At 33.7% G+C, this 21,852-nt stretch overlaps 2 protein-coding genes and 1 pseudogene across 2 annotated transcripts; 2 read left to right on the top strand and 1 right to left on the bottom strand.

Annotated features, from left to right (window-relative positions):
• Positions 1-1,830: 1,830 nt before the first annotated feature.
• LOC141670469 (DNA-directed RNA polymerases II, IV and V subunit 11) lies at positions 1,831-6,960 on the top strand. Its single transcript, XM_074476334.1, has 5 exons — positions 1,831-1,988; positions 2,072-2,161; positions 2,263-2,341; positions 4,954-5,049; positions 6,688-6,960. Exons 1-5 carry the CDS (start codon positions 1,936-1,938, stop codon positions 6,709-6,711), a joined length of 342 nt encoding a protein of 113 aa, XP_074332435.1. The 5' UTR covers positions 1,831-1,935; the 3' UTR covers positions 6,712-6,960.
• A 2,430-nt stretch (positions 6,961-9,390) lies between these two features.
• LOC141672331 (protein OBERON 4) lies at positions 9,391-15,013 on the top strand. Its single transcript, XM_074478903.1, has 2 exons — positions 9,391-13,105; positions 14,205-15,013. The coding sequence occupies exons 1-2, from the start codon at positions 9,961-9,963 to the stop codon at positions 14,774-14,776; spliced, it is 3,717 nt and encodes a 1,238-aa protein (XP_074335004.1). The 5' UTR covers positions 9,391-9,960; the 3' UTR covers positions 14,777-15,013.
• Positions 15,014-15,568: 555 nt separating this feature from the next.
• LOC141670960 (uncharacterized) lies at positions 15,569-21,094 on the bottom strand (annotated as a pseudogene).
• Between the last annotated feature and the right edge of the window lie 758 nt (positions 21,095-21,852).

The raw sequence follows: 21,852 nt of genomic DNA, 5'->3' as shown, positions 1-21,852 counted from the left end.
AGGGTAACATTCCATGAAAAACTCTCTTATATAGAGAAACATGGAGAATTATTACTTAAAAATATATAATTTATTTCATTTTTCATCATATATGATTACAAATTTTAATTACAAAGTTAAAAAGCCAATTTACACAATTTTTTTATTTAAAAAATCTTTGAAATTTAATGAAAAGGTTTAAAATGGTTATATGGTGGAATGAGAGTGTGATCACAGTTATTCAAAATTGTTTCACTGTAAAATCAAATTTAAAATTATTTTTTTTTCAAATTTTAATTGTTATTTTTTTATTATATTCAAATATAATTATTATTCTAGATTAACATCGAATTTTATATTTTTTGAAATAAAATTTACAATTTGTGATGCAATTTTATAATAAAATCAATGGTTCTCCGCGATTATGCATATAAGATGGTTCTTCATTGAGTAATGGCCCACATAAGTAATCATAAATTTTATGTATAAAAAGAAAAAGTAAGAGAACCTTAAGTTTAATCTTTACACAATACTAATATGATTGTTTTTCATAGAGTAATGACCCACATATGTAATCATATATTTTATGTATAAAAAGAAAAAGTAAGAGAATCTTAAGCTTGATCTTACTCGGTACTAATAAGATTGCATCATATGTTCATCATACACTCCTTGATATTTACCCAATTTAATGTCTAATAATTATATGATTATTTCGTTTAAATCATACGGTTAACATACGTTCACGTTCTTATCAAAATAGCCTTAAAAATTACTATAAAAAAGTTAAATTTAAATATTACCATTTATCGTATTTTAGTTACAAAATTATTTTAATATATGCCTCGGCTCGTTCGAGAAATTATTTTAATTTATAAACAGACCCGGGTCTTGCACGCGTTTTTATGCTAGTTTAAAATTGATTTAGATTATTTTTAGTTATATAGATGAATCCGGGTTTATTTTTTATAAAAAAAAGTCAATACAGTAGAACGCCTCTAAAGTGATACTACTGAAACCGAAAAATTATCACTTTAGAGAGGTTATCACTTAAGAGAGGTTATCACTTAAGAGAGGTTTGTATTTTTTAGTGTAAAAATAATTTATTTTTTTTAATTACTAATATATATTGTACCTTTTATATATCTATATTCAGCTAACTAGAATTATAAAAAAAGGATTATTTAATATATTTCTATATTCAGCTAACCAGAGACTAGTAGTTTCTTAAATTTCTTAAAAAATTAATGACCATCAATCCCATTCATGCATTTAGTCTTTTCGACTTTAAAAGTTACATATATAAATTAGAGAATATTATTAAAAGTTACCTACTCTTCTAGAAAATATGTCTCCAAAACAATCTTGCCGTATTACAATAACTGACTGATAAAATTTGAAAAGAATTATACCAGTACAAAAAAGACCAACCTAATGTAACTCAAAAAAATCAACAACACTGGCCGGAGGAGGAACATAATCTCAAATTTACCCGTCTACCATATCCAGTATAGTTTGTTGTAATGCAGAAGTATTCAATGTTGATAAAGTAAGTAAAATATTTTTCTTATTCATACAGGGATATGAAATGTATGTATTTAATTGAGATTATCACTTTATGTGAAAATTGGGACCGATATTTAATACTAAAAATTTCTGAAAAAATATTAATTAATTATCACGATAAAGGGTTATTAATTTTTAATACTGATCCCGAGTCGGGACCGACATATTTTATTAATTTAGACAGGTTAAACGTCAGAGAGTATCAGTTTACTATATATTTTTTTTTGTAAAAATCATTTAATTCAGAAAAGCCTCTCAAAGAACCATATAAAAAAGCAACTTTTGCAAAGACAAGGGGAGAGCAATTGATTTTTGGTTATAAAAGGAAAGAAAAGAAAGAGAAGTTCGAAGCTACAACCCGAAGAAGACGACACTGATTTTGAAGACAAGATGAATGCTCCCGATCGATACGAGCGCTTCGTCGTCCCCGAAGGCACCAAAAAGTCTCTCTCTCTCTATATCTCTCTCTCTATCTCTCTATCTCTCTCTCTATTTACATAAATTCACTGTTATGTACCTGTGCTAGGGTTTCATATGAAAGAGACACCAAGATTATAAATGCAGCTTCTTTCACTATTGAACGAGAAGATCACACTATCGGAAACATTGTTCGCATGTAATTTTTTAATTAACCCTCTTTTTTCTGTTAAAGTTTCGATATTTAATTGTAATTCAGCTCAATTAAAACCCTAATTTTGATGTTTGGTGAAATATTAGGCAACTTCATAGGGATGAGAATGTGCTTTTTGCCGGGTACAAGCTTCCGCATCCTCTTCAGTACAAGATTATCGTCAGGGTTCGTATTTTTCGCGTTTTTAATTAATTTGTTGTTTTGATTTGTTTTAAATGTTGTGTTTTGAAGTTTGTTGATTTGGTATGCCTTATGATGTTTTGTTAGCTTACGGTGTGTATTTGAATTTATTGTTGATGTTACATTTATGTTATTAAGGCTGTATTTAGGTTTACTAATACTAAGATAATAGCTAGTTAATTTGATGCACAGGTGTACTAAATTGGGAATGTTATATAAAAGGACATAGAAGTTATCTTATTTTAAATATAGATGTCTTGAAAAGTTACATTGAATAGCGAAGAGAAATAAGCATGATCAAGAAAAAGCTATTTTTTTTGTCTCCCGTCTCAAAAATCAGAACCTAATATGTGGTTTTTTATTTTACCCTTTGCATTTTTACAATCTTTACTTTTACTTTGCATTTATACTACTTGTTTTTTATAACTTTAAAGTTTTAAGTATATGGTAATTCGGTGTCCCCCTCTCTCGTATCTCCATATATTTTCCTTTTTTCTTTCTTTTCTAATCCGTTAGGTAGGTGGTTCAATAAAACCTCTGTTCGGAATTCTCCTTCACCTCCGACCGAGTTCATTTCACGGATCTGTCGGTTCTCCATCATCCTCTCTATTTTATTCTCTGTACCTTTTATCTCAATCGGAAAATAAGTATGTTCATATATGTATGCATATATGTATATGAAGAGAGAGAAATCGAGGAAGAATTTACAGAGATCTGTATATGTATATACGTGTTTAGCCGAAATGAGTGAAGATGAGTTGAAGGTAAGATAATACATTCTATTTTGACTGGTTTTACTTAATGTGCTATTGTGGTCGATTTGTCCAAAGTAAGTGCAGTTGTGTTCGATTGATTGGGATTCTTTTTGGTTTATTTTCAGAGGAAGTTAGAAACTGTTTTTGGTTGATACTTTAAAGAAGTTAAAGTTGTTTTTGGTTGATTTTCATTAGATTGATTTTTGTTGATTCCTGTTTTGGCAGATTAGATTAGCTCCATTACTTTGGTTGATTTTTCGTCATTTATTGATTTGTTGATTTAAACCAAAGTTATATGTACATTTACTTTTTGTTGCTGATGCAAAAATGTAATATTGCAATTAGTTAGATTCTCAAATAATAAATATATTGCTCGCAAACTATTACAACCTTTATCAATTCAAATTTTCTAGTCACAAAGTGTATAATGTTGAAGTTGTACACAGTTGATTATGTTTTGGTTGTTTAGTCATTTTGTTGCAAAAACCATTCAATATTTTTATTTTTTGGTTGCAAATTTTTTGTTTTGCATAGTGTGCCTTGCATTTTGTTAATTTGTTATGCCTTGTGATGTTTTTTAGCTTATAGTGCAGATTTAAATTTATTGATGACTTGATGTTATGCTACTGTGATTTGGGGGGTTATGTCGATGTTAGCTAGTATGTTGTTGGAGTTGAGGAGTAAAGGTCTAATGAATTTTGAAAGCAATATGAACATATATAGAAGTCACTTTATTGGATTGCTACATGTTTTAAGTTGTCCTTGCATTTCTATATGTCTTGAATTGCTTTGAACTTCCGAAGTTAAACTGAATCGCCAAAAGAAAATAAGTTTATCAAGAAAAAGGCAGAATATTCTAACTCCTGTTTTAAATTAATTGATTGACTACTGATTCTTTAAATCCTATTTAAATACTAAATGGTGCCTGCAATTTAAGTCAGCTGATTCACTTGCTTGAAAGTGTTTTTAAGTAATTACCACCAGTCTTATGTCTTCCCCTTTAATGCATTTGAAGGATATAATGTCTAAATATAGTCGTCTGTTTTTTTGTTATTTGTGTTGATTTATACAAGGATTTGTTCATATGGCTAACGGAGGAATTAAACATCAGGATCATAACAAGCACCAATTCTTGACAGTATGTTGACTTGTATTGGCTGTTGCGAGGCTCAATACTATCCATATTAGATGATAACATGTTAAAAGCTAGCCAACGAAAATGCTGGGCACTGTGTGCTCATGATTTCAGGGCATGGATATGCACAGGAATGATTAAATGTGGAAATTCCTATACAGAGCATAGAATTAGGGTACTATGTTGAGCTGGAATTCTGTAAACTACTGGGTCCGCACTTGTGGTTTTAAGATATACGTAGTACTTCCAGGCATTAAATATGGACTTCGTAAGGTCATAATACGATATAAACTTCCTTGAAGACTGTTGGTACTGGAAGAGCTCAATACGAAGAAGTGGAATTGTCTGATAAAAAACTTTTGCATGTAAAATATTACTGGTTATATATTTGAGTGACGATTAAGTGCTTATGTAACGAACAGTGTAGTGACTATGTAGTGTATCTGTACTTATTAGTAGTTTTGTTTTGAATGTGGTCAATTACGTGAAATTTAAATACACACACACATTTGTCTAAGGCTCGAACCTTTGACTTATTACCAAAGCGTGGCAGGTATCCTTAAGGCTACACTGCTACGCTATAAATGTTTAAATTCTTGCAATTTGAGGTTTTATCTTTGTTTAGTTATTTATGTGGTCATGATTTTAGTATATCTGTATTCGTATATTATTTTCTCTGACAGTGTGATATTGTGATTGGTTGACAGATTCATACCACTAGCCAGTCTTCACCAATGCAGGCGTATAATCAGGCTATCAATGATCTTGACAAGGAACTGGATCATCTGAAGAATGCGTTTGAGGTGTGACTCCATTTACTGATTGTACTGTCTAACTTTACATGTGTTTATCCAGGTAGCACATATTGGTATATATACTCAGGACTTGTTTATGAAATTTAAACTACACTCGTATTACACCGCTACATGTTTAATTAAGGTATTGTTAATTCTTTGAGAAAATACTTGGATGAATTTTGACCTTTGCTAAAGTATATATCAGTAGTCGGAACTAGATTTTATGGCATTAATCAAGTAGCCCATATGATTATCACTTAGCAGACATGGCTGAGAAGCATTTTTGGAGATGTCTAATCTCTCTCTTTTGTTGATGAGAGAATGTTTTGGTAGATATACTGAGCTTTTAAGTAGATAAAGGTCAACCCTTTTCTAACTTGTCTTTTCTGTCTATCCTTTCCTTTTTTTTTTCGGGATCAAATGCAATTTTTAGTACCTTAATAAATTCAGTGTGGCAGTTTATACTGGTTATCATATGCATTTCCCCCCGAAATCATATGTAATTTTAGCAGGTGTCTAATCTAGCTGCAGTTCGCAAGCGTCTAGTCAGATAATTAGGTAATATGCCCGTGCTATAAACAAGGGCAATAATATAAAGAATAAAATTAGTTATTCATACATTGGTCATTTGTGTGAAAAATAAATGTTATATTACCAAAAATTTCACCTGTGTCAGATTGGATGAATAATATTTCAAATATGCACAACCCAATTCTTGTGTCAGACAGATTTGCTGAATTTTGGTTATATGTTAAGTTAAAAAAACTGATAGGTATTCCGGAAGTATTAATAATTTGACCAGTCAGCCTAGACAGGCACGAACTGTAGCTACCTGGAGTCGGCAGATGAATTTTTTTGTTCTTTTTTCACATTTTCAGTTATTTCTTATATTTGCAGAGATTATTCAGGTCTTTCTCAATTATTGTAAAATTACAACCAATTTTAATACATTATATGTTACTCGGACTCGGCTAGAAGTGCCCGACATGGATACGTGTCCAAGTATCGGACTTGGCTACATTTTAAAAAATATATATGTTTTTAGTCTAAAATAAGTGTCCAAGTCCGAGTGTACATGTCCGAGTGTTGAGTGTCAGACACAGGTACTCGAAGGTAAAATGAAGAGTCCGAGTAACATAGGTATTGTGCTTCATATAACTTTCTTTAAAAACTTTTTCAAGTCATTTAGAGTGTGCACAATATGTGCGAAACTATTGTATTTGTCCTGAACCTGATATTACTTCGGTGAGGTGTATCAAGTCTGTTGGCCTTCATGTTGATATTCCACAAGTATAATGGGTTGGGTCAGAGAATGAGGTAACATCTTCTTTGAAAGAACTTTTAAGTGTAACGATACTAATAGTAGTTCCAAGTTAAATGTATTGGCTGGTAATTGCTTCATTGAGTTAGAAAAACTAATCTCACAAGGAAAGAGATCATATAGACTTTTTGAAAGTCCTGTATAAGTAAAATAACGCAAGGCTTTCAACATTCATTCATATTAGTGTGCACTGCTGCACATATATTCAGCAGGATCCTAGATTATTTTTGTTGTTTTTTTGGATTTGGTTTTATTTTTTTAACGAACTCTTTTATTCTTTAGCACTTCTGGTATACAACTTACCACCTTTTTTTTCTTTGCAGGCTGAGGTGGCTAGGTTCTCATAGACAACAGTCCAATACTAGTGTAGAAGGGAGTTGAATCTTCAAGCTGTCTGAAATGTATTTAAAACTTGTTTGTGGGGTATTCTGAATTTTCTTCAAGCTTGCTAGTAATCTAGTTAATTTTATTTTGTAGCTATCTCTAGGTGTCTTGGAATGATACAACTTTAAATTATGTTCGTATTACATCATCAGTATGTTGTAGTTGTTCACCTTAGAACTGGTATAATATGAGCTTTGAACTTTCGTAGTGAACCTTGGTATGAGTATTTATTTAAAAAAATTGCATGTTAACCCCTCCCCCTCCCTTGCTTCCTTGAAAAATCTCTTATAGTGAGTTTGGTTAAATAGAATCTGGTAAAACTTTAGTATTAATGCATGATGCTCATTCAGAATAGAATGAAAATACGAAATATACGGGATACTCATTCACTCCTTCAATTGATTCTCTGAATTTGGATAACTACTCAAGCGTGCCAATTTATATATAAATCTTCATTCTTATTGAAAAATATGACCAACGCAACACAGATTTTCTGTAGCCTGACATATTTTTGAGATTCTCCCCATTCTTTGTTTCCCTTTGCTAATTTTTTTTCACTTGCGTTTTAAAAATGTACTTCCCCTAAAATATCATCTTATTATTCACTCATTTTTATTGTAATCCCACTGAATATGAGTCATATCATTTGCTTGAGATGTTTAGATGATCAGAGCTTTGAACTACTGAAGTACCTAATCTTGCAATTTATTTATTACGTGTTTTGAGGTTTTGAGTTTTTGGGAGGACCACTGTGTGGAGTCTTGCATATAGTGTCCGAAAATGACTTTAAGTTGTCAGTCTTCATTTGGCAACCTAAACATTCAAAACTAGATATTATGTCAGTTGCAAGAGAAGTGGTTGACTTGATGTATTGTTAAGACTGTAAATTCCGATTCCACCAGTTAATCTTTGATACAATTCAACAGTATCAGATGGAAGTTGAACAAAGTTGGTTAAGGTTAAGCAGCCAGAGGCTTGATCCTAAATAGCTTGTTTAAAAATATCAAATGTATATGGAGGTGAGAATAAAAAACTACATAACCATATACTGAAAAAACCCAACAAATGAAGATGTAAATGTGAACTATATAACACTTACGCATACTTATTACAGATCAAGTATATTACAAATGGATTATGTATTAGAGGATGAATGGTTGAAATGTGGTCCTAGCTACCATTGCTTGAGCATAGAAGTCCACACACAATAAGCACAAACTAACTTCTGAGATATATAAACATAAACTGCAAATGACAAACTCATCAAAACCAAATCTTTCCAGTCACCCTTCCTCTTTGGACTCAAACTTTCCTTCAATCCTTTTCCTACTTTTTCTAAACTTACCATAAACTTCAAGCCCTTGTTGTCATTCTCTTCCTTCTCTTCTTTCTTGGTCTTCAAGCTCAAAGGACCTCTACTTTGGCAACAATAAGGTACTACAATTCTTGGAGTTTTCCTGATTTGATCAAGTTTTCTATAGGTTGTTGTTACATATATTGTGTTGAAGGAATGAACAAATGAGAGAGCAGCCATTGAAGAGTTGTTTATGAAAGATTGGAAGTGGTTGGATCTTAATTAGATACACATGAGCAAATTGGGTTTTTATGAGGAATGTGAAGTGAGGGACCATGTTTTGTTATCTTTTGCCTTTGGAGAACATGATAAAGCTTTCATTTTCATTGCATTTGATCAAAAATATCTTGTGGGAGAATTATATGTGCCATTAGTTTTGGTGAAATTACAAAATAGATAAGGGGATGAAAATAATGAAAATTATTACATCATTTATTTTGAAGAGTGATATCATGAGTTTTCTATATACCAAACCAAACATTTCCAAGATTCGGTTGGGTTTTTGTTAAAAAAGAAATTAACGAAAAACTGTTGGTGAGGAGATGGGCTCATTTTGGATATGAGGAAATATGTCTGTACATATACAAATAACATAAGACAATATCATCAAAGTGGCTCAAGGTCAAGGATAACAGAACAGAACTTGAGGTTTAGGTATGGTCCGAGTGTGCCTATCACGCAACAATTGTTCACTTGAGGCGTACACTCCTCTCTTTGCGTCTTTATTCTTGTTTTTATTTTATGCAAATATACATATAATAATTAAGGTTATTATATAACTTCTACCAATATCATATTTCTAATTTCTTACCTATTTTACTTCATGTATTTAAACATTTTAAAAGTATACATAGATCATTTTTTTTATAAAAAATTATATAAATATTAAATATAATTAGGACAGTATATAATCATAAATAGATTTAGCAAAATAAATAAATAATCATAAATAGGTTTTAATAAAATTTCTATCCAACATAATTTTAAAATATACCAAGTTTTTTTTCTCTATAATATACTTTTAATATTTGCTATATTTTCTTTAAGTATTTCAACAATTTATAAAAAATAAAAGTTAAAAAATTAAAATATTAAGACAAGGACTAATAAAAAGCAGTGAAAGTGGCACTATACATTTGACCAACTGCAAAAATCCTACGTGGAAAGTTACTTGCTGACGTCACTGTGTTTCAACTGACACTTTGACCAACTTCACTTTTCTAAAATGCGCCTGGTGCGCATTACACACACCCTGAGTATTCAAGCCCCACTTCTCTTCTCTCATCTACTTTAAACACAACCCCCCGTTGACTGTCATTGCAAATCTCTATACATACACTCAACATATTATACACACATTTGTATGACTACAGTTAAACCAAAAGAGATCAAACAGATTGGTCTGTTTTAACCCACTTTGAAGAGACTTTTTTACTCTGCAACCTACAAATCACCAGCTTCTGGTAATTTCTTGATTTGGGTTTTTTAATCTGAGCTTAAGTTGCAATCTTTATTCAAAATGATGAACTTTTGGGTTTTCAAGATTTTGGTGGTGCTAGCTTAATCTTTGTTTTTTGTGGTTTATGTGTTGTTGTATGGCTGTGTTTATGATGGGTTTTGTTTATATTCATGAGATCTGTGTGTGAAGATGAGTTTCTTGATGTTTGTTTAGCTGAAATTAGGGGGTTTATTGAAGTTTAGGATGGTTCTTGACAGTTGTTAAATTTGGGGTTTTTGCGGTGAAAAGGTTGAAACTTTGGAGTTTTTGGTGATTAAAGATTTGGTATTTTGAAGGGGTTGGTTGGTTTTAGTGTTTTATGATCTGTTTGGAGGTGTTTTTAGTGTTAGTGATAGGAGGATGAAGAGATTGAAGTCTAGTGATGATATTTCTTCGTACGGGGATAAAGGGCCTAATAAAGATTGGGGAAGAAAAGAAGATGGGAATTTGCATCGGTCATTGTCTAATCGGAACGTGTATTATAAGTCTGATAATGGGAAGAAAGGATTGTCTTCATCGTCGTCGAGGTATGATCGATTGGATGATGATCGTGAGAATTTGAGATCCGTTAGGAAGCGGACGGATTATGATGGGGAAAGTTATGATAGGAGAAAAGTGTATGATAGGTATAGGGATGGTGGTGAAAGAGGAATTGTGAGTTCGCCACGAGGTGGATATAATGGGGATCGGATTCATCGTTCTGAGAGCTTTTCTGTGCCAAGGAGGGAGTTTCCGAAGGGTTTTAGGTCGGAGAGGGATCGATCACGAAGGGAAGGGAGTGTTTCGTCTTGGAGGAGATTTGGTGGTGTAAAAGATGTTGATGAAAATGGTTCTAGGGGTGGTCATGAATTTGCTAGAGGAAGCAGGGTGACATCAGATGAGACAGGAAGAGTAAAGTCCCCTGGTGGAAGTTTAGGAGAGATGGGGAGACCCAACAGCTGGCAGTCGGTGCGGACAGCAGACCACCCACAGGGTTTGAGAGATACGAAGTCTCCTTCTTGTTCAAGAACTGCAAGGTCGCCATCTTGTTCAAGAACTGCAAGGTCACCATCTTGTTCAAGAACTGCAAGGTCACCATCTTGTTCAAAAAATGCAAAGTCGTCATCATGTTCGAAAAATGCAAAGTCACCTCCAAGGTCAAAGGATTCTGGAAGCGAGCAATCAAAAAGCATTGAAGTGAAGAAAAACGAAGACCTGCCAATTGAGAGTGGAAATAACAGTGAGATGGAAGAAGGGGAACTGGAACCTGATCCTGAACCAGTTCCAGTAGTTAAGCAGTTGGAAGAAGAAGCTGCTAATGGGTTGAAACCCAATCCGGAGGAGTTTAGTAACAATAATCTGGTTAAAGCTAAAAGTTTAGGGGAAAGAGACTTATTGCCTGAGGCAAAGCAACAGCCCGGTCATGGAATAGTCCATAAAGAAAAATCTGAAACTCAAGTGTCAGAAGCTACTCATAATGTGGTGAAAATTGTTGATAAGTTATCAGGTTCTCCTAAAACTTCTGTTTATGAAACAAGTAAAGACGAAGTTGCAAATGCAACCACAGAAGTTGTTAAAGTTGCCAATGATCAACAGTGTTTCTTGGAGAATAGCATGTCTGCAGAGAAAGCAAGTGACACCGTAAAAGAGTCATGCCCTTCCAATTATGAGCAGAAGGATAACAAGAGCATTGATCTTGAAGTGAAGACGGAGAATATTGATTTGCCTGGATTGATAGAGGGAACTGGGGACAAAAATGTTACATCTAAAGTTGTTCTGTCATTATTAGAGGACAGAATTGATCAAAGTGTTAAAGACAAGGGGAAAGGTTTGGCTATTGTGCCTTCTAGCGATTGTACAGAAGATGTTATAAGAGCTGAAGCTGAAACCTTTACGGAAGGTCCGAGCCCAAGGGGCTTTCAGTTGTTTTTTGTTGATCCTGTCAAGAAAGCTAGTATAGCAGAGAAGTCAAGTTCTAGTAAGCTGAAAGATGAGCAGATAGCAACAGAACCGCTTGAACTTTCTCTAAGCTTACCAAGTGTTTTATACGCTAACAATTCCCAAAACACAGTACAAGCTGCTAGTTCTCAAAATACAGTTCAAGCTCCTAGTTCTCCTAGTCATGCGAGGAGTGTTCAGTCCTTTGCTAGTAGTTTACGAACAAGTTCTGATGCATATACTGCATCATTGTCGTTCTCAGGTTCTCAGACATTCACACATAACCCTAGCTGTTCCCTGACAAACAATTCATACGACAACTGTGAAAAATCAGTTGGGAGTCGCCCTATATTTAAGGGATTGGACCAAGTAACACCTGTGGCATGGCAAGGTCAATCTTCTAATGAGACGGAAAACAAAGAAAACCCCATGTACCAAAGGATATTGTCTAATGGAAATGGTCTTGCACACCATTCACAAATGTCTCAAGATATTATCATTGGTCGTGTTGTTCAATTACCGCATCAAGCTGACGAAGGGAGCTCTAAACTACCTAGAGGACTTGATCGTCAATTAAGTCACAATAAACAGTTAGCAGGTGTGCAGTTAATGCATCCAACTGAAGTTAGATCCCCTACACAGAGTATTGTGTCCCATGGAACTGGACCTGATTACTGGAATGAGAGGAGGCACGGTTCTAGAGATAAAGTTGCTGGTGATGTACAAGAAGAAAAGCAGTCATTTCCGGGGAGTGGAGCCGATTTCATGGAGCCAATTATCAGCATGATAGTTTCTGAGCCAATACACACAGCAGCCAGGAAATTCAATGAAATGACCAGACAAGCTGCTTCAAGGTTAAAGGAGTCGGTTCGTGATGTTATTCTGAATCCTGGTAAGAGATCAAAGCTACTTGATCTTCAAAAAGCTCTGGCGAGGAGATCCGATATTACCTTAGAAATTCTATTACAGTCCCATCGAGCTCAACTAGAAGTCTTGGTAGCTTTAAAAACTGGTCTTCAAGATTTTCTCCAGCAAAATTATGAAATCTCATCTTCTGATCTGGCTGAAATTTTTCTGAACCTAAGGTGTCGTAATCTCACCTGTCGAAGTCAGTTGCCTGTCGATGAATGTGATTGCAGAATCTGTGTGCCGAAGGATGGATTTTGTAGTGCTTGCATGTGTCTAGTATGTTCAAAGTTTGATATGGCATCTAACACCTGTAGTTGGGTCGGATGTGACGTGTGTCTTCATTGGTGCCATGCAGATTGTGGTTTACGAGAATTGTATATTAGAAATGGTGACAGTGCGTCTGGGGCTCAAGGAACAACAGAAATGCAGTTCCATTGTGTTGCTTGCCGTCATCCTTCTGAAATGTTTGGCTTTGTAAAAGAAGTTTTCCAAAATTTTGCAAAAGAATGGACAGCTGAAACACTTTCCAAAGAACTTCATTATGTCAGAAAAATTTTCCGTGCAAGTGAGGATGTTAGAGGGAGGCAGATGCACGAACTTGCCACTCAGATGCTGACAAGGTTGGCAAACAAATCTGACGTTCAAGAAGTTCGAAGTTGCATCATGGCATTGCTTGCAAGTAAATATTCTCATTTTTACTCGGTGCTTGTATGTTGTCATGTTGGGATTGTTTTACTAAAACTGACTACTCTATATACAATTATTCAAAATGCATCTCTACTTGCTTTAGTATCCAGTAGAGTTTATCGTAGCTTTCTGTCAAGTATTATAATATGGTTATGTCCTCACTCTTTAGAATTTGGCTGCTTGTGATATTTTTGAAAGAGAACAGGTAGTTGTTCATTTGTAATGTCATCTTAATTTTTATAAATTATAAGCACTAAATACATTCCTTAATCCCGCTTCTGGTAAAAATTTAATTGCTTGCACCATAATTTATACGAATATCTACTTTCCCCCCTTCTATACTGTATTATTACATTGTTCTTGGTAATGGGGCTTAAAATTGTTTGGCAAGTTTATGCTACAAACTTCATCCTGATTTTGTTCTCCAGATTAAGGCCACATTACTAAACTGTATGCACAGTGTGTTCATTTTCGAGTGGCTTATAGATTTGAGGCACTAAAATTTTCCTTTTGAAAAGTAAAAGATTTGGGTTCTATGTTCCTAAAGTTTGTGTAACTTTGCAGAAAGTAAACTGTATGCGCAACATGTTTAAGATTATATGTTCTTGCAAGTAAATAGATTTGTTTTTTTCCGGAAAGTTGCTTCTGTAAATGGTTTATACCTTTAAGATCAGTATATTATCCAAAGACCCACAGTATATAAATCAAGTGATGTCTTCCATCAGTTTTTTTCCTACTTTTAGTAATTAGTATTCTGCTTCTTAAAAAGGACCAAGGTGTTGCTCTAATCTCATGATTTCCCTGATAGCTTCAAGGCAATAATTTTTCATACGATATATGATAATTTTTCATCTGTATCGTTAAATACTGTAGACTCATGTACTGTTCTATATTAATTATCATGTGTTTGCAGTGGTAAAATGATAAGGTGAAGCTATATAATTTATTATCTGTAGAATACCAAACCAAACATCGTTGGTTTTTCCGTTCCTTTATAAGAACTTTGTAAGCTAGATATGTGATTTTATTATTTCTAAGTATCATATCATTATCATTCTTTGTGTGCTTACCCCTCTGTCTTATAAACACAGGAAACGATTCTTCTAAAAGCAGCAGTCTGATTGTTCCCGGAAATGAAACTATAAAAAAGAAACAGGAAGAGGGGACTAGTATTATTGCTGGATCGAGCCAAGAACCAACATGGCTAAAAGCTGTATATGCAGATAAAGCTCCTCAACTGGAAAGATCTGTTAGTTTACTTCCCAGTTTTGACTTCGAAATGAATGATAAAAATGTAGCCAATTCAGATTTGTTAAGGCATACTAAGAAGGAGCCTGGCTTTGATGAATTAGAAAGTATTGTAAGAATCAAGCAAGCAGAAGCCAACATGTTTCAGTCACGTGCTGATGATGCAAGAAGGGAGGCTGAAGGTCTCAAACGCATTGCAAATGCAAAGAATGAAAAAATCGAAGAAGAGTACACCAGCAGAATCAGAAAGTTGCAATTGATCGAGGCTGAGGAAATTCGCAGGAAGAAATTCGTAGAACTCCAGGCTTTAGAACGAGAACATCAAGAATATTTTAATATGAAGACAAGAATGAAAACAGAAATCAAAGATTTGTTGTTGAAAATGGAAGCTACAAAATGCAATTTCACCTTGTGAAATATGCCAGTGACGATGATCTCTCTCTATATTCAGGTAATATTAACCATTAGACATTAGCCCTTGAAGTGACAATAGTAGTGGTATCTTCCCTTGAAGTATGGTTTAATCAGCCAAGCAAATCTTTCTTGTTCAGAGACTTGGCATGCTATACACCTAGCAAAGTAGCAAACTATATGATGGCAAATTAATTTAATTTCGTGGGTTTCTCCAAGCAGAAATACGGGTTTAAATTAACGTCTATGCTTGAACTTCAAAATTTTAAAATGTTGTATTTTGCAAAATTATGGTTCCAATCAAAAGTAGCCTGATACAATTTCTTTTTACGTTTTTAAGTTGCTTTTGGTTAATTTGAGATCGGGTTTAGTTGAAAAGTCGTATTTTTCCAAAGATTTTTTTTTTTTGCAAATTTAACAAAGCTTATATTTGCTATAATAATTAAAAAGACTCATTCAAAAATGTATATTGATTATAAGTAAGTTGTTAATGTCCCTAGAAAAAGGCAAGTTATTAATGAGACCTGGAGAGGTTATCTGTGGAACTTTAGTAGTTAAAAATTAAAATACGTTCATTTGACATTTTTAGGTAAATCATATATCTCATTTAGAATTTGATAACCAAAATAATTTTTTTACAAGAATAGTAAGAATAATAGAAATCTATTGTTAATTTAATTTATCAAAAAAGTATCTGACTTTTACGAAACACAGAATTAAAAAGACTGCGGTATTAAAAAAGCAAACCTGAATAACTCAGCAGAAAGCACATTTTTTCTGTTAATAGTCAGACTCATATCACAGCAAACCTCCCAGGAAATCTGATTCATGAGGTAGTAGTGATTGTAAGAAAGTTAGCTAAATAGAGAGATTCAAGATCAGATAACGATATTTCCCCGCGTACACTAACATCTTTATTCTCTCATCTGCTAATCAACCTGGGCCAACAAAGACCATGGATATCAAAATTTTACAAGTTAATGCATTCTGCAATCTCCGAGTAGGCATTTATTAAGAGATGGATACACTTTCTTACTAATGCCTAAAGTGCCTCACATTAGTAAAGAGAAGTGAAACTCCATACTTGTTACAACAATCAATTGCATTATTATCTCTTATGCTACCCCCAGGCTCTGCTATTACAGCAACCCTGCTTTCACAGGCTTCTTCAACCGCGTCTTTCCAAGCTGTGGAAATAAATAGAAACAAGAGCCACATTAGAGCTAGACAAGAAAATCTTACATTCAGATATCTACTAATTCTTGAATATATACTTACCAAACGGAAAGAATGCATCACTAGCCAAAGCTGCGCCTTTGACCTCGTCTCCAGCTTTTCTTAAAGCTATCCTCAAGCTTTCCACACGGTTTGGCTGCCCGCTACCCATGCCCAACATACAATTGTTCTGTGACAAAATAATGATCAGTATGCATGTAGTAGAAGTCAGAAGAAAAATGGAAGACATACAAGGTTCAGGAACTTGTTAACCTTTGCAACTCCAATTGCGTTACTCTTCACATGCTTCACACATAACCATGCAAACTCTGCATCATGAAGCTCACTTTCTTGAGGTGTCCTCTCAGAGACTGTTGTGAATTGTATATCTTCTGGAGTTAAATCATCAGAATCTTGAGCCAGCCAACCCCCGCCAACTTGTCTAAGTGAAAGTTTCCCTTTGCTATGCTGGTGTGCCTCAAGTATTCTCAGAGTCTTGGACTTTCCACGGAGAACCTCAAGTCCTTTTTGCGTATATTTGGGAGCAACCACGATCTCATAAAACATTCGAGTTTCTCCATCAGTGGGACTTCTAAATTCTCGAATATCCTTGGCAAGAACCTTCCAAACACATCAATTATACATCAGGATGAAATAATGCGTCACTCATAGTTTCTGTAGGAAGTACAGAGAAAATTATTTTTCTCATCCCCACTGGGAGTGGAATTCTAGGCACTCAATACTAAAAATCTGTTTTTACAGTCAAATGTGCGCAATGGTGCTTCAAATGAATTTAGTAGATCCCTCCCTTATCTTGCTATGATGCAGCGTGTAGGAAGAAGTATGCAGTGTAAGAAGAAATTTGTATGAACGCACACAACCTTATCAGGAAATATAAAGTCGCGTCAAATTTTATGATATGAACAGACTAACCTCATCGACTTCTATGTTGAAGGCGACAATACCACCAAAAGCACTCACTGGATCTGCTTTTACAGCTACTCTATACGCCTCAATTATATCATCGTGTGAAACTACCCCGCAAAGATTTGTATGCTTTACAACTACACAAGTAGGTTTTTTAAACTCACAGACACAGTTCCAAGCTGCATCAGCATCTAGGTAGTTATTGTACGACATCTCCTGCACCAAGATTAGAATACATTAGCAATGAGAAAGCACATACCTTGTACAAATTACTGTATTAATTCTAATGAATAACATAGAAAAGAAGTGGTAAGACACCAAGACTTGACACATAACTTTCACTAACAACATAACAACAAAGTTCAACCAAAAACTGTAATCATTTTTTCAAAATTAACATTAAGTTAAACGTTATTCCAATATCTAAATTATATATATTTAGCTGCAATTACATACATCTTGTTCTCCTCACCAATAATGTTAACAAAAATTAGTCTCTCTTTTTCTTTCCCGTTGGTATGTGGTATATTTATATTTATATTTCAAACTACAATACCTGCAAAAACTACGGAGGGTAAACAACTAAGTTATAGAAGTACATGGACATTACATTCTCACCTTTCCATGATGTTGAACAGCAGTTGCAATACCACCTGAGCTAAACTCAGCTAGACTCTTGTCGACATAAAATGCAGCCTTTTGATGAGGATTTTCACCATAACGAAGAGAACTTTTGAGAGAAAGGGAAACTGTCAAGCTGGGAGGAAATTTATCAGCTGTAACCTAATAGAGCTTGTTAGAGTGTGATCTCCAATAACTAAAGACAGATAACAATATTGCTACCATATATAATACTGGATCGATATCTAATATCAAGGACATCCTTTCTTTAAACACTTCCAAACAGCTTTGATCTAGCCAGCATCAATTTAATTTACAGCAATATATTTTGCCAGCCTATTCCCATTATGATGCAGACATTTTTAGAACTTGTCATCACAAACATGGCGTGAAAATTTATACAATAATATCATTCATAAAGATAGTTCTAAAATTTACTCTTGATATGCTTAAGAGCAAGTCCAATGCAAGATGCAAAATAGCTATAGCTATTGTTATAATTTGGCATCAAAAAGCGTCTTTTGTTGCTAAAACAAAACTTCAACTCCAATGCTAGATGCATTTTGAAACCAAATATTTCCTAATTTACTTAAATTTTGTCACTTTCTCCTAAGTTTCATTTAAAGTACAACATGCATCTCATTTGTAGTAGTTTGATGATGTGGCGAGATGCATAAATGCATCATCGGTTTCAAATTTAGAACCAAAGATGCATATATGCATATTTGCATCCAACTATAGAACTCCTTTGGAGTTGAAATTTTTGACATTTGATTTCAAATTATAGAAATGGCAGCACTTATAGCACTGCATTGGACTTGCTCTAATTGTCATTCCAGAGATTTACTTTAATAATGTGAAAACAATACTCAATTCTGATGAGAAATATAATGACATAACACTGAATCAGAAAAGATACAAGAAAAGAATTACCTCCTTCGGTCTGCTTCCATAGCCACTCTGAAACTGCAGAATCATAACTAGCTACATGCTAGAAAGCCTTCCATGCTAGCTTCCTTCTAAACTGTTCATTGACCTTATTTGCTTTAAGAGATTTCAAAAGTTCAGGATAGTCTTCTGAATCAACCACCACCATGACATCCTCGTGATTCTGCTTAACAAATATGAATTAACAAGAAGCTGACAGATGGTAATAACTAGCACTTTTGTTTTTGAGAGACACAACAGGCTGGATTTTTTAGTAGGGAAAGGGGTTGATGGTCTTCGAAGTTACAGTATCCTGGAAAGAATACTGTTAACTTGATTTAGCAAAAGATTAAATGGAATACTGGTCAGTCATCGTATCACATAATGGCATACTGGAATCAAATGATTCTGTGCGCAAATTGTTTAACAAGATTTAGTGATTGTTAAACAAAGTAAATCAGAACTGATACCTATTTATTTTCCATTTCTTTTTTGGTATTCAATGAACGTCAAGTGTTTTCATTTTGCATGGCTAAAGGTACATAAGATGCTAAAAGGAGAATGTTATTTTAAAATAAATACTAAACTATCAAATATCTGAGAAAAACAACCTTTGCCGCAGCCCTGATCATGGCAGGCCCACCGATGTCAATATTCTCAATTCCATCCTCAAATGATATTTCGTTGGTTGAGGAAACTGTTTCATAGAAGGATTACAAGTTCACAATCACCACATCGAATGTACCTGTAAGAAAAGTTCTTCGCTGTTTTATGAAAAATAAGTATTGGCTGTAAGAATCCATCAATATGGAGGAATTTGGCATTTATCTGTTACCTAATATTTAAATAACTTGTATTTAAAAAATTAACTACTTTTTTCATTGCATGGCTGGAAGCCTGGAAATAATTGTCCACTACCATTATTCCATAGCAACAAACTTGCTTCCCAAATAAATTACATACAACTACCTAGTCAATTTACCCACCGAAGTTAAACAAAGAATAAAACTACCTAATTATTACTTGCATATTCAGCCAATTAAAATATTAGGTTTTAGATGTTGTGTTGTCAATTCAACATACAGTTCTTGATTTACAAGAAAATATTAATGGAAACTCATAGTGACGAATATTGTTATTTAGATTTAAACCAAGGCCGAATGGATGATTCATGGCAATGATATATAGCCAAAGGATAACAAGAGCATTAGAATATACGCCTTAAGTAAAAATAATGTTGCTCTGGGACCACTTGAGGAAATAGGTATTATGTTGTTATTTTTCTGAAAAGCTTTAAAGCAGAGTATCATTCAAATTAGGCGGAGATGATTTGAGAGGCAAGATGAACTTGCTCAACATTTTATTCAGAACTCACCTATTCCATGCTTATCAAGAGCTTCCATGTGATGGCTTTGGTCTCTTCTAGCAAGGATTCCTCCATGTACGTTGGGATGTAATGTTTTTACACGACCATCAAGCTGTATATTTATAGAGATTTTTGAACATCACAATATATCAACAAAAGGCAGATAAAGACAAAATGTATGGAGAAACTTGGAACCAAACAACATAGGTATATTATTCGCACAAAATAAAGTAAAATAATTAATAATATTTTAACCTATATATAAATATTTGTAAGAGCGAGGGATGAGATGTAATTTAGAGGAAAAAAGGAGCTGAGATGCATTATGTAAAATTGTTTTACAATTTCCGGAAAACATGTAAGTTCTTCCACTCTAGTTACAGACACACCATTACTCTCCAAAGCAGATGCAGTTCCTCCAGTCGAGACAATTTTGAATCTACAATGTAGAAATGAATTATTCAAGAGCAATATCAAAGTCATTCTTCTTAACAAGATTCTTGCAAGAGCTTTAACATCATCATAGGAGAAACAACGTATCGTTAGCTTGCTAGGATAAAAGGACTGTTCCATATACACGTAGTACTAGCAGTCAGTCAGTTACATTTCCAAAAGAATCATTACGACACAAATTGCACATTGCTAGCTTCCTAGGAACAATTCCAGCTTGTTTCTACTTCTTAAGGAGATAATGACTCTGCAAATTGGTCCTTTCGTTATCTTCCTGTAGGTTGGCGAAGGGCCGGGTGTCTAGTAAAGTCATCTCCCTTTCAACTATTTTTGGAGAATAATCACACATTCAATCCAGATAGACTGACGAATCTAGGCTTATGTTAATAAGACTTTCAATCAAAATATAACGGTTCATGTAGGCTCCAGATTCATTAACTAAATTCTATGATTAAAATTACTTATACAAAATGGTCTATTCACAAGTCAAAGTACTTTATTTGTTAATAAAGTCTCTAAGCTACTAAATATAGGCGCATCACACACATCAACAGGGCAGTTCGTTAAGTTTCAGCAAAAACAACATATCATTTGACATTTGGCACTAAGCAAATGTATATGCAGTTGAAACGTTACACCATATAAGATAGACTGGTGCTTTTAACATATCAGCAAAGGATAATAACCAGTAAAAACATACCCTAATTCCTGCAGTCCATTGCCAAGCAAAGCCAGATCCTTTTTATCTGAGAGTGAAATCAAAGCTTGTTTTCTTCCTGAAAGTAAAAACAGTTTATATGTTAGGAAAATGCACATATAAATGCAACCAAAAGGAAATACTAGTACTGACCATTATGTCAAAATTTACTAGTATTTTTTTTTAATCACAAATCAACATCTTATAGCGAGAACAGATTACATTGTTTTCAAAGAACAAATTTTAGAGGCCACTTGGCCGGACTTAAAAAATTTGCTCATCACTTAAAAAGTGAAAAGTTAAAAGTCAAATTATCTATTTGGGTAATTTTATAATTTTGTATAAGTTACAACTTACAAGTTATTAAAAATAGATAAATAAAAATAATTTAAATGAGTTGTACATACAGATGATAACATTAACTTTTGTCAAATAAAATTACAAAAAAATGAATAAGTAAGTTAGTTGAAAGAATACCTATTACTCCCTCCGTCCTACAATAGTAATCTTTTTGAAAGATTTTTTTACCCACAAATACATGTCCACTTTTAAATCCCAATGCAAATTTATTGACATTTTTACAAAATTACCCTCCTTCAAAATTATATAAAAATTAATGAGATATGAATAAAAGTCCACATTCATGCATTTATGATGGGTATAAGTGGAACTGTAATGATTTCTTAATAAGCATAAAAAAATGTAAAGAAAATAATCTTGCGGGAGGGAGTGAGTATCAACTCAGGGCTTATGTTTTTTTTAACTTGAAGTCATTTTTTTTACTTATTCCACAAACATACGTTGTTGTTACATAAGTCAAAAATCACTCCAAATCAGTTCTAACGGCACCACGCATTTGCTAAAAAGGAACTCACAA

Source organism: Apium graveolens, chromosome 7, assembly GCF_009905375.1.
Source record: "Apium graveolens cultivar Ventura chromosome 7, ASM990537v1, whole genome shotgun sequence".
Taxonomy (NCBI): domain Eukaryota; kingdom Viridiplantae; phylum Streptophyta; class Magnoliopsida; order Apiales; family Apiaceae; genus Apium; species Apium graveolens.
This window is presented reverse-complemented; position numbering and strand designations above follow the sequence as displayed.